This window comes from Mytilus edulis, chromosome 2, assembly GCF_963676685.1.
Source record: "Mytilus edulis chromosome 2, xbMytEdul2.2, whole genome shotgun sequence".
NCBI lineage: Eukaryota > Metazoa > Mollusca > Bivalvia > Mytilida > Mytilidae > Mytilus > Mytilus edulis.
In genome coordinates, this window is record NC_092345.1 from 92,448,133 (window position 1) to 92,462,958 (window position 14,826).

Genomic DNA, 14,826 nt, shown 5'->3' on the forward strand with positions numbered 1-14,826 from the left:
TTGTTTTAACATGGTCACTTTTGTGTCTTGCCTTTCATTTTTTTATGTGCTTGGTGTGTCTATATACCATTTTGGTTCCCTTTGTTGACATATTTGTTTGTTTTCAACACTATGAAGATTATATCACAAAGTTTACTAATATACCCTAATTTTTGACATTTTTACATGTTCTGTATGTTTGAATTGATCACACATTGTTGTCACATTTTTGTCAATATAAAACTCCATGCAACGGTCATACAAGTAAGAGAATTCGAGAGGGTATAAGCAACCAATTTCTACACAAAAAAAATGCCTGTACCAAGTCGTTTGATGTGTTTGAGCTGTTAAATTTGCCATTTGGTGACATATTTTCGGTTGGATTTGTTTTATTTTACTTTTTATAAAAAGTTTGATTAAAGGCAGCTGTTTTTCTAACGTCTTGAAGGACAGGTCAATGTTTTCCGAATGTTTAAATTAACCATTTCTATAAATGTAATTAAACAACATTGTAATTTCTTTGTTTTTTTGTGTAAATACACACACGTATTAGTGGTACAGAGTTTTCTATACTCTGTGAATACAATTGCCAACTATGTAATAATAATCAAACCCAATTTCAGAAGGACGTCTGTAGATTGAAATCCAGATCCTATATCATGATAGGAAATTGCTACTGCCAAAATTTCCGAGCTCAGCATTTCTTGTACAACAGAGCCATTAATGTCAGGAGGAGAGTCGTCTATCTGTTTAATAAAATTGAGAATGGAAATGGGGAATGTGTCAAAGAGACAAAAACCATAACAAAGAGTAGACTACAGCCGAAGGCCACCATACACAAGGAATTGAATAATGTGAAAATAATATAACTGTTCGGCTAAAGACATCAAACGCCATCCGTCATGAAGTACCCGACAAAATAAATTAACTACGAAACCAGAAGACAATACAAAAGACAGGGTATATCAGGGTTGCGAATGACTTACGTAATGTAACTGTTACCTGAAAGCTAGACATTGTCAATAACTGTATGAAAAAGTTTTACATCACATGACAAATAGGAAGTTCGATGTCTGTAACATTCATATTATTACTATGCGTAATTGGTTTTGGCTCATTCTTGAAGGCCATTCTGTGACATGTAGTAGTGATCTTCTATGTCATTTGGTCACTAATGGAGAGTTGTTTTATTTTGCATCTTTTCATTTGTAAACCAGTAAGATCAAAACCTTTACATGAGGAAAAAAGGAAACTCCTTCATGTCCAGTTTGCCAATAACGGAATTGATGCAATCAACATCAGCACCGTTCTACATCACAAGGAGGTAATGTCTAAAATTCCACTTTATTTTCAAAATAATTCTGTTCCCATTGTATTCTACAATCACACGAAAACCATTGTACCTAAATTATTTAACTATAACCAAGCATCACAGGACCTTGATTTAAAACAATACCTTAGAAAACCTCTGACATGTGACTGTTCCCACTTGCCTTATATCAACAGCCCATCTGGTCATTTTATTACTGGGGATCTAAACATAATTTAACTTGGACATCTTCGAAAGGACCTAAGTGAAGACAAGCCCAACACATAAATTGGGACCACAACATCAGAATAATTATGGATTCCATTTAAGACGACACTAGAGCTTGGGATACACGAAAAGAAGTTTAACTTATATAATTGTAAGAACTGACATTGTTCATCATCTTAATAACATGTTGTATTATTCTTTTAGTTTTCTTTGTAAATTAATACTTTTACTGTTTAGTTTATTTTTGGTAATATCGTTTTGTCGTGGCTCTGTTTTATACACCGCGTCATTGCTTTATTGAGCTATGGTTAATTTTTGTATTCTTGTCTTTCGTTTTTGCTTATGTGCTTTGTCTATGTGACTTTTTGTTTTTCTTTGTTTGTTTTTATAGTGATTAAGATTATAACACAATGTTGACTGCTGTACTCCTTTTTTTGTTTTGTTAACACATCTTTGTCAATATAATGGAATTTTGTGCAACTTTCATAAAAGTGGGAGGTTTAGCTTGTTATAAAACCAGGTTTGATTCCCCATTGTGTACACTAGACAATGCCCGCACCAAGTTAGGAATATAAAATTGTTATCACTTCGTGTGATGTGTTAGAGTTTTTGATTTTTTCCATTTTATTGGGGACTTTTCGTTTTGAATTTTACTAGGAGTTGGTATTTTTGTTATATTACTTTTTCATATTCGTATATTTTACAATTTATATTGATATACCTGTATACACATCAAATCACTCATTTGTAATATAAATGAAAAACATGCTGTACAGAAGAATGTAAGAAGTCAAACGAAAATAGATATTGACCAACATGATAATATTCTGTGTGGATGGTTTCTATTGAATGTATTGCCTCTTTGTATGTAGACTTTTAATTATGTGATGTCGTATTGTTTATGGATTAAAACTGAGTTTAAAACATTTATAAGTATTGAAAGTAAGAATACAAATTTCAAGTTGATGAACGAATATCTCTGAATAATTTCTTACCGTGTTGAAAATTAGTGGTGTATCAATCGGTTCGTTCTGGTCGAAATAAATAGATGCTTCCAAATCAATTCTTGTCAAGGTTTTAACATCTGTCTTTGGTTTGACAGAAAACGTAGCATATCCTTGTCCATCAGTGCCATTGTTTGGTGGGAGAAAACCTTTACGTGGATCACTCGGAGAAAGACCTAAGTAAAACATAAAAATATGTAAACACTGTTCAGACTATAGTTTTATTATGTTTAACATAAGAATAAAAAGAAAACAGAATGCTGTAACGACATCGCAAAAATGAAATCAACATATTTTGAAAATATCATAAATTCAAAAAATGACATGAAGGGCGGAAAACTACCCGATATAAAATCAATTAATATTAACATGGCAAATTGAAGAACCTTAGTGGGCAAATAGGTTCAAAGGGCCGTAACTTCTAGAAAAAAAATCATAATTTCCTGTCAATATGCACATCTACATAGTATTTCCAGTCCATATTATCTAAAAGGTTTCATGAAATTATGTTGTGTGATTTCAGGTGAGTTGCGATGACATGAACAGGACAGACAAACGAATGAGTCAAAAAATTCGTTGCGTGGGGTATGATTATGGAAAACTTTATGATGTATCAGTACGGATATAAACTTATCATAATATATTTGAACATTCTCAAATGGCAGGGGACAGGGATCATTTCTTTAGATTTACTTTATATAGTGTCAAATTAAGCTTGATAAGACAAACAAGAAAAATATATATGTTTCAGGGTTGTAGAAGTAATAGGAAAAGAAAACGAACGATCAAATGAAAATAAATAGCACCAGTGTTGATGTGTTCATATATTAAATGACAAAATATTTCCCCGAAACACTTTGCTTATATAACAAGTTGGTCAAATTATCAGTCTAAACGTTAACTTAATGAACCTTACTTCTATCGGATTTGTTTATACAATTATATCATACCCTATAAATAATCATTGAAGGTAGCAGGATTATAACTTGATACTCCAGACGCACGTTTCGTCTATATATAAGATTTATCAGTGACACTCAAATCAAAATATGGTTTACTATTAAAAATGGTCATTTCGAAGCTGACTATGCGGTATGGACTTTGCTCATTGTTGAAGGTCGTACGGTGACCTATAGTTGTTAATTTCTGTGTCATTTTGGTCTCTTGTGAACAGTTTTCCCATTGGCAATCATACCACATCTTCTTTTTTATATTTGATATTTTGCTAATCGTTTTGTAAAACAAAAAGCAGATAACGACAGTAGTTTTATATATTTGAACATGCCTTAGTAATTATTTGCTGCATGAGGCCCTAGAAAGATCATTAATGGAAAAAAACTTGATAGCTGCTTTATGTTCTTTAATATTTGTTTTTTTTTTGTTATTATTGAGATTGTGACACAGTGATTACTGATGTACCCCTTTTTTGACAATTTAATCTATTAAGTCTGTTGTGTTCACACATCGTTGTAAACATAATGAAATTTGATGCAGCAACTGTCATACAAGTGATAGGTTTAGCGCTATAACACCAGGTTTAATTCACCATTTTTTACATTTGAAAATGTCTATACCAAGTCAGGAATATGACAGTTGTTGTCCATTCGTTTGATGTGTTTTATTATTTGATTTAGGGACTTTCCGTTTTGAATTTTCCGCCGAGTTTAGTACTTTTGTGATTTTACTTAATTTTATAATTAAAGCAAAATAAATTCATTCGTTAAATGTATACCTGTATTGGCCTCAACTGTTTGAAACTCCCAAGTAACTCTCTTTTTCAATATGTCCAATCCACCTCGAACGCGAACAAACAAACCATCATATATTTCAGTCAAATTTACAGAAACCTAAGTAATTGAAACATGATGTAAATTGATAGTTATTTAGCCTGTGATACCGATGTTGACAAGGGAATTCACAATAAGCATACAATAATATATAAACAATACTTCAAAAAGCTTAGAAATTAGCCAGCGTAAATTAGGCCAATACGTATCATACGTCGATTTCAATCTTATGTTCATCTTCTTTTGAGTATATTCATCTAGCTGTCTGATATTGTTATTGAAACAGAAAAATTTCAGCGTTGTACTGATATTAGATAATGTATAATATGGAATTTAAAAAAGAGGATGATCAAAATCTAAAAATCAAAGTCTACTACACAATCATAACTTTAATACTTTTGTTTAATTTTCTGCTTTTGAAGAAAACCAATAAAAATTGAATGAAAAACGTAAAACCTTTTGAAATCATGAGGTATTTTTTTTTAAATAATTACCTGAAAATGTGTTCGTTCTTTTAATTCGTGATTGAAATTTCCGAAACCAAAGTTTCCCAATTTGAACGTCCTCATATCTATGGATTTATCGAATTCATAAATCACAAAAACTCTCTGTGCTGGAGCTGTTGCGTTAGCGACATTTTCAAATCGAATTTTTATACTCATTGTAGTATCCTTTTGAATGAAACGAGCAGCACCATATCCTAAAGGTCCAATGATGTCATTCTGCACCAAAAAAAATGTACATTATATCGATATATTATATGTATCAAACACTCTTATTAGCAACATATTTACAAAATGACATCTGTAAAAAAATTAATTTAGTATTCATTTTTAATTTACTGTTTCTATCATTTACAAATATCTCGCACTAATCTCATCAAAGTTACTGACATTTTTTTTATGCCAGACTAGCACTTCAAGTTGTTCGAATATAAGAGAAGATTATGATCAGCAGTTCAAAATAACCTTTTTGTTTTAGAAGCATGATTATTTGTATTATATGTATTAGTTGTTATTGGCTTTGTACTAAATTCAGTAACTGCATCATGTACTCTAAGATCTGTTATTAGTGTCTTTTTGTTGTGTGGATTTATAAGTATCCTCCAACGTCTACTCCGTGTTTTTGTTATATGTACTGCTGATTAATCTATCATGAGTTAGGCCCTTTCAACTAATGTTTATGGTTTTCCAGTTGTCGCCTTCATACTAGTTTAATCCCGCCACATGCTGTCCTAAGTCAGAAGTCTGTAATTCAGTGTTTGTCGTTTGTTGCTGAATATTATATTTGTAATTCTTTAATAATTTTGTACATACATCAGGCCGTAATTTCTCGTTTGAATTTCAAATAACTATGAACACGCCATGTCACAATGTCACAATCGGTAAAATAACAGTCACATGTGGAGCAGGATTTGCTCACCCTTCCGGAGAACCTGAGATCACCCCATTTTTTGAAGGCTTTGTTTTGCTAAGCCTTTAGTTTTGTATGTTGTGTCTTGTGTACTATTAATTCTCAGTTTCTCTTTTTCTTTTTTAGCCGTTGTCAGTTAGTTTTCGATAAATGAGTTTTTTTCACATTACTTTTTCGGAGCATTTTTTTCTGTAAAAAACACATTTAAAAAATTTAAAAGTGTTACGCATAAATTGAAACATATTATTGCTAATAAATTAGAAGTTAATATTAGAAAATTTAAGATCAGCACGTGTCATGGAGACTAGTTTGAACTCGATCAACTTCATTTATGTCGAGAAAAGGTCAACATATGAAAAAGACCTTTTAGTTGACGAACGTATACTCTCAATTTCACTTTGATACCTGAGACCAAAGCGAGCTCTGAAATGGAGGTAATAATAAAAAAAAAGATGTGGTATGATTGACAATGAGACAACTGTCCACAAACGACCAAAATGACACATACATTGACAACTTTAGGTCACAGTACGACCTTCAACAATGAGCAAAGCCGATACCGCACACTCAACTATTAATGACCCGATATGACAATGTAAAACAATTCAAACGAGAAAAATAACCGCCTTAATTCTATAAAAATAAAATGAACGAAAAACAAATATGTAACACATAAACTAACGACTCATTGAATTACAGGCTCCTGACTTGGGACAGGCACATACATAAATAATGTGGTGGGGTTAAACATGTAAGCGGGATCCCAACCCTCCCCTAACCTGGGACAGTGGTATAACAGTACAGCATGAGAACGAACTATAAAAATCAGTTGAAAAAGCTTAACTCATCAGATGGACAAAAATACAAGTGGATTTGGCCGGGTACTTGTACATCCCGACAACAAAAAGACAATGGGAACAGATCTAAGACATTATTAATATATCTGTAAGGTAATTAAAGAATTTTGCAAGAAAGTTTTTTCTTTCTATGAATGAGTACAAACAAACACAAGTAGATCAGTAGAGGTTGAAATGTGAAGCCACTAAATACAACATATATGTCGGCGAAAAACATATATAAAAAGTTTATGACATGATGGATCAGTTTTCGATTGCATGAATCTACAAAACGGAAAATATATGTATTTCAGTATATAGTATAATTCTCTACTCATCCTCAATCACACAAACATGCAATACATTTTGTGTGAAATTCCATACCAAGGCCAACATTATGTAAACAACTTAAATTAATATACCAAAGATTCTTACCGGATCAAATGATCTTATCCATTCTATTATTCTATCTTTTAATTTATCCAATAAGTTCGATGCAGTATTCTTCGCGTCCTGTAAATAATGGTTCATAATTAGTATCGGTATGAAGAATAGCCATATGTATGTTGTGTAATTGTACTTATAAACACGATAAAAAAACAGAAAAAAACCAAAACAGAAAACACGTTTTAACGTTAACTAAAGACAGTGCAATGAATAATAGTGAATGGTCAGCTTATAATTATCGAATATTGTGTGTGATCTATCATACGATTGTTCAGAAAAATAATAATTTTATCCCCCAAATGCTACATTTTCATGCTTCATTCACACTTGCAAATATAGATTTTTTGTTTGCTTGAAGCTTAAACTGTACAACGAATATTTCACCAATAAGGAAAGGGAAATTGAGGTTATAGGAATCTGTTATTCGATAAAGAGGATAAAACAACCCATTTTAGTAATACAATAGATTCATCGAATTAAGCCAACCTTCCAAAAGCATGCAAATATAAAGGTTTTCCAAAATACCATATAGTTCAATAGCTAGCCTGCAATGTTTTGGCACAACTTTTTGAAATTTCGGGTCCTGAATGCTCTTAAAATTTATACTAGTTTGACTTTCTAACCAATTTGATCTGAGCGTCAGTGATGAATGAGTCTTATGTAGACGAAACGCGCGTCTGACGTACTAAACTATAAGACTGGTATCTTTCATAACTAATAATGCACCATTTTCTACATCAGAATTGCCCGTACGAAGTCCAGAGTATGACATTTGTTTTTCGTTCGTTTGATGTGTTTGAGCTTTTGACTTAGATATTTGGTAAGGATTTTCCTATTTGAATTTGCTTTTAAGTTCATTATTTTTTTATATCATATATATTCTTTGTATTGATTTTTTTGTGTTACTGTACCATTTTTAATATATATCGACTCGTGTTAAGTATAATTCTTGTTCAAAGATAATCCTCTAATGATGTCATTTAGTTTGCATTAATAGAAACAAATATTTAAATAGCTTATATATCAGTTTCAAAAGAAATATTAGTTAAACATACATGAAGCAGGTCATCCCATGATTTATTACTTAGATCCATTATTTGTTCCGCAGCTTTTTTTAGTTTCCCAGCATTAGTCTTGGTAGGAAAATAATCATTCAGTATTCCTGTAGCAAGATCTTTTCCAAAGCCTTTCCAGCTGAACGGTTTGTCTCCAAAAACGCTATCACCAATTGCTTTTGCTACTTCCCCAGCAACAGTTGATGCATGTTTTTCTATGAAAGATCCAGCTACTTTCCCAAGCTTACCACCAATAAAGCCAGCGATTTTACCCCCTATCAAACCAGAAGGTATACCACCTACCATCCCTCCGAAAAAGGCACCTGCAGCGCCTACAATACCAATAGAATAAAGCACCTCCATTTAAAACTATACAAACTGACAGCACATCTCAAAACAAATTCAACCCTTCAAATTAAAATATCTAAAAATAATTACTGGTTTAAGAAAAGTTAATGTAGAATGCCTATCAGTATTTGTCTTGTTTGCAGAAATAATGGTATGTTAAATATATGAAAAATGGAGGTCTCAATTTCGTTATATACTAAATTAACTATATAAATGTTACATTGAAATATACTGTATTGTTTTTGGTGGTATTTCGGATAAAAAGCTTTTTGACCAATGTTATTTAAAAAGTTCATATTTTGTAAAAGAAAAAGCACCAATTATATGAATCAGATAAACTTAAAATAAGAGAAGCGCTTTGCAATAAAATGTATTTGAAATTTTCAAACACTTTAGTCAGTGGTTAAGGAAAACGAAAATAGCACTATTCTAGATCACCAGCATAAGGAACACTTAACCCTAAAATTTTGAAAGCCGAGAATAAATCAAGTTATAAATGATAGCTACGGCACTGTTGAATAAAAGTGAGGTAAGTGTTCCTGTTCAGGTTAAATGAAACCAGTTTTCAGACATTTCAAGTATATTAAAATAATACTTATACTTTTATTATTAAAAGATTTGAGAAGTATTCCCGAATTTGTTTTGGAAAAAACATGAATCTATGAAGAATCTGGTGCCATCTCATACTGAAGTATGATTAGACCAGTGCTGAGTTATTTATTTTTAATACATTACAAGTCAGGTAATTTATTTTCAAACTACCACAGAACAAACCATTTACTTTTTAAATTATCAAGGCTGAGCTATTTATTTTCAAATTCCTGCTCACTGATGATACCCCACCGCAAGTGGATAACATTAATAGAGGGGGGCAAGGGGTTTAGCTGTTATGCTGTTATGGGGCATTTTAATTCTTTGTTATCTGTTATTCTGAAAATATATATGCTGTTAGCTGTTATTGTCTTATTCATTGTTAGCTGTTATTGGGCTTTTAGTTTTTTTGTTATCTGTTATTGTGATAATGTATTTGCTGTTAACTGTTATCGAAAATTGAAATGTTAGCATTTTTTGACAGCCACAAACGAACATACTAAATAAGAACAATTCTTAATACGACAAAAAGGAAAACATATGTCCAGGAATATCTGACAAGGATCTCAATCAAGGACTAGGTCCTTACAACCAATTTACCTTTTATATTATATGGTACATAGACTCAGCTCTTTTCATAGCAGAACCAAATACATTGTACAATGAAAGTCCCCACCACGTACTGGGTTCCGAAGCTGCACATAACTCATTACAAACAAAGATATATTTCGTCTTCAATCCATCGTTCCACTTCTAAACTATGTATTTTACTTATTAACTACTTTTGGAGTGTCAAAATTGGTTCGAGGTACTTGATAAATTGCATGCTTATAATGGGGCTTTTGATTTTTCTACCCTATATACAATTTTGCCCCATAGTCTTATTCAGAAAAAATCACACACCTCATTATAAAATGGGCATTTAAAAAAATTAGAATGGGAAAATATATATTCAAACTCTTTTAGGTCATTTTTTAGTAGCAAACACAAGAACTATGCATCAATTGGACCTACTTTGATACCATAACTGCCCTTGAATTTTTACTAGATATCTTTTTTGTCTCTTCGACATATTCCTCATTTTCATTCTCAATTTATTACTCACTATTTAAATTACAAGCATGTGTGAGTTTCTATAACTGTACAAAAAAAAAAATGCTGAAAAAAGTATACTTTAACAAATAAACAGCTACGCCATGAGCGCATGATACGCCCGTCACCTTTTTGAAATATTCAATAACTTCTCAATGTCATATCAGATATTTATAAAATCAGTCAATATATATCATGTATATAAACAATACATCAAAGTTTCATGAGAACTGCTGAAAACATTTTTGAGTTATTGTCCGAAAACTGGAAAATACCATTTTTTTTAATGAATCAAACCCTTAACACATAAAATCGAGAAAAAAAATAAAAATCGAAAGTTTGCTTACAACAATAGATATTAACAATTCAGCAAAGTTTCATGAGGACTGCTGAAAACGTTTTTGTGTTAATGTCCGAAAACTAGAAAATCCCCCCTTTTTAATTAATAAAACCCCTTAACTCGGAAACGTAAAATTTAAAATTTATAAAAATTGAAAGGGAGCTCATGTCAATAGATATAAACAGTTCATCAAAATTCCTTGCAAATTTGTGAAATGATTTTTGAGATATTATCAGAAAACTGAAAAAAACCACCATTTTTATTGAATAAAACCCCATTACTCAGAAACTTAAAATCTAAAATTTATATATAAAAAAAAAACGATAGGGAGCTCACGTCAATAGATATTGACAATTTCCCAAAGTTTTATGTAAATTGGTTAAAGAGTGTTTGAGTTAATGTCCGACATGTTGACGACAGACGGACAATAATATACCAAATACATAACTAGATACATAACTCTAAAAACCATGTTCATAGCTAATGGAATTCATTACAAAGGATTATACCCGTAATAAGAAATACTGGATTTGTCAAGGACTCTAATTATTTTAATATTTCATTTACTGTTATCTGTTTTTGTCCATTTTAATTCCTTGTTATCTGTTATAAGCCAAATCAATTTGCTGTTTTGCTGTTATTGGGACCCCCCTTGCCCCCTCTTAATAGTGTAAAAATATGCAAGTGTTAGGTAAACAGGAAGTTGTCGAGTGATGAATCTGAAAACGCATCACACGGTATAGCTGATTTATATTAACCCTGGAACCAAATTTCAGAAATCCTTGTATTGTAGTTTCTGAGAAAAATGTGACGAACATTTCCAACTTGGCTATCATGTGTAAAATCATACAAGTGTTCGGTTAACAGGAAGTTGTCGAGAGATGAATCTGAAAATGTATCACACAGTATAGCTGACATATATATAAACCCTGAAACCAAATTTCAAAAATCCTTGAATTGTAGTTCCTGAGAAAAAATGCGACGAAAAATATTCATGGGACGGACGGACGGACTGACGGACTGACGGATGGATGGATGGATGGAAGGAAAGACAGAGGTAAACCAGTATACCCCCCTTTTTTCAAAGCGGGGGTATAAATATATATATATATATATATATATCAGTCTAAAGATTTGCACAACGGTACTGATATAAGATGTTATAATACGAAAATGTTGTTATTAAATCGTGCTGACAAATATTTCGGCTCAACAAATGGCCTTCTTCAAGTGTCACAAGTTTTAACAATACTGATACATAATGTATAAGGTGTAAAAATAGATCAGTAATAATACAGGTAAGTTTTGGTCGATTGATTTTTAATCCAAAAGCCTGAATATCATAATATAAACAAAACACTATAAATCAATATACGTGACTGTGTATATTAACAATAAAAATGAGTGAAAAAACAAAAACGCTAGTATTTCTTATTGATGCCGTTTGGATGATGTACATTAAGTTCCTTTATCCAAAAGCTTTCCCTAACCTGTCGCTGGGCATCACTCCAGTGAATATTCTGTTCAATCACTAGAATTTTCATGCGGTTAAAGTCATCAGGTTTGTGACCCGACTGTCTGAAGTGCTGAGAAACTGGGAGAAGTGGCTTCTTAGAGATATCACTCCTATGGCCATTGAGGCGTTTGTGGAAAGGCTGCTTTGACTCACCAACATATTGGAGGCCACAAACCGAACATTCTAGTATGTAAACAACATTCATACTTTTGCAGGTAACATTGCAAAATATCTTATAGTTGTTTTCGGTTGCCTTACTGTGAAATGTTGATGAATGCTGCATCTGTAGGCAGCATTTGCAGCGTTTTTCTTCACACGAACGACATTCTCCAGAAGTACTTCTATTATCAGACACTTCAGCCCGCACCAGCAGGTTCCGCAGACTACTAGGTTGCCTAAAAGCTATCATTGGAGGTTCGGGAAAAATCTTGGATAGTTTGGAATTCTTTTCAACTGATTTCCATACTGTTGAGTATTCAACTGTTCAGTTGAAAAGAATTCCAAACTATCCAAGATTTTTCCCGAACCTCCAATGATAGCTTTTAGGCAACCTAGTAGTCTGCGGAACCTGCTGGTGCGGGCTGAAGTGTCTGATAATAGAAGTACTTCTGGAGAATGTCGTTCGTGTGAAGAAAAACGCTGCAAATGCTGCCTACAGATGCAGCATTCATCAACATTTCACAGTAAGGCAACCGAAAACAACTATAAGATATTTTGCAATGTTACCTGCAAAAGTATGAATGTTGTTTACATACTAGAATGTTCGGTTTGTGGCCTCCAATATGTTGGTGAGTCAAAGCAGCCTTTCCACAAACGCCTCAATGGCCATAGGAGTGATATCTCTAAGAAGCCACTTCTCCCAGTTTCTCAGCACTTCAGACAGTCGGGTCACAAACCTGATGACTTTAACCGCATGAAAATTCTAGTGATTGAACAGAATATTCACTGGAGTGATGCCCAGCGACAGGTTAGGGAAAGCTTTGGGATAAAGGAACTTAATGTACATCATCCAAACGGCATCAATAAGAAATACTAGCGTTTTTGTTTTTTCACTCATTTTTATTGTTAATATACACAGGCTTTTGGATTAAAAATCAATCGACCAAAACTTACCTGTATTATTACTGATCTATTTTTACACCTTATACATTATGTATCAGTATTGTTAAAACTTGTGACACTTGAAGAAGGCCATTTGTTGAGCCGAAATATTTGTCAGCACGATTTAATAACAACATTTTCGTATTATAACATCTTATATCAGTACCGTTGTGCAAATCTTTAGACTGATATAACTTTTTCCTTATCTGCATAGTATCGCCTATTCTAGACGATCCGGTACATAGTAAATTTGCTGGTTGGTCGTTTTTATAGACTTTTATATATATATATATATATATAAATTAGATGCACAGCTGCGCTTTTCAATAATTATGTATTGATCAGAAACTCTCTACACTAAACCTTTTAAAGGGATGATGTAAAACTACTTAAATACTTGGCGCGCTATAGTACCTATGATTATAAGTTACGGATGGAAGGACAAGTGGAAAAGCAAATAAATGAACGATTGTATGAAGGAAATTGAAGTACGAACAGACGCATGTTAATATAAAAAAGTTAGAGGCTTATTTTCAACTACATATGTACACTGTTATAAGAATTCATGATTATAATGTTACCTCCTAGAGAGTTCTTTTGATTTGTCAAATGGTTATTTCCATAATAAACGGCTAAATTTACTGCTCCTTTCCATAGAACTGGGACTAGGAAAGCAAAGTTTCCTTTCGGATCTATAAAATGAACAGGATTATTGTATGCATAAGCATAGAAATTTTTCAGTTTTCCGTCTAAGGCAAATTGATCCATGCTCAAAAATCGTCCATGTTCAGAATCATAACATCTTGTCCTCATAAGATACAGTTCTTTGATTTGCTTCATGTTCATAACACCCCACTGACCAATATATGTAAATGGATTGTGTAGCTGTTCAATATTTGACGTGATATTTCCAAAAGGATCATATCTGTAGGAATTCAAAATGTCACCGTTTCTATCTAACATGCTTACAACTGATCTGAAATGAAATTAAAGTACAATTTTAAAATGTATTAATAGTCACTTCCACCAGCACAAGGGACGTGCCTGAACATGCGTCGACACATTATGTACAAATTTAATCAGAAGACAAGAAACTAACCAAACTGTTGCATACATTTCATAAGTTTAACACCAAAAAATATATTTGGTTGTTTTATTTTAATGTGTTTTGATTGTCTATTGTACTGCTTATTGAGTACTTTCTTTTGTATGTTTTTTTTATTTATTGATCGAGATTAAAAACGGCACATTGGTTTAAGTCTTTTATGAAAATAAATGTATACATTTTATTCAAACTTTACAGTGGAAGTCATTAAGGCTTTTTACTTTTTATTTTTTGTAATTAAAATAATCACAATCACAATCGACTTCATAATATATGGATCTTAAATATAATGATAATTTTATTAATTGCCATTATACAAATAAACAACAAAATAAAAAAACTAAATAATATACGAAAGTTAAACCAATGAACACAAACACATAACTGATAATTTTATGATGTTACAATATTCAATATCCATGTTACAATAAGATTTTTGATCATCGGGTAAATGAATCATATGAAAGATATCAGAGGGAGAGTCAAACTCGTAGATCGAAAATAAACTGACATTGTAGTGGCTAAAAAAAACCAACAGACACATGAAAGTATCCGTGACACAACATAGAAAACTAAAGACTAAGCAACATGAACTGCACCAAAAACTGGGGGTGATATCTAAATAGTAGGTTGATTCCAATCATCAACATGTTTCATTCCAATTAAGCAAGGGAC

General features: G+C 32.2%; 1 protein-coding gene across 1 annotated transcript in view; it reads right to left on the minus strand.

Annotated features, from left to right (window-relative positions):
* Positions 1 to 14,826, minus strand: part of LOC139513416 (uncharacterized) — a 93,324-nt gene that overhangs the window by 20,172 nt on the left and 58,326 nt on the right. Inside the window, exons 24-30 of the mRNA XM_071301861.1 lie at positions 13,628 to 14,022; positions 8,059 to 8,390; positions 6,992 to 7,069; positions 4,802 to 5,029; positions 4,253 to 4,367; positions 2,512 to 2,696; positions 593 to 725 (exon numbers count right to left, since the gene is read on the minus strand). Coding sequence (XP_071157962.1) covers positions 593 to 725; positions 2,512 to 2,696; positions 4,253 to 4,367; positions 4,802 to 5,029; positions 6,992 to 7,069; positions 8,059 to 8,390; positions 13,628 to 14,022 — 1,466 coding nt within the window. The remainder of the gene's footprint in view (positions 1 to 592; positions 726 to 2,511; positions 2,697 to 4,252; positions 4,368 to 4,801; positions 5,030 to 6,991; positions 7,070 to 8,058; positions 8,391 to 13,627; positions 14,023 to 14,826) is intronic.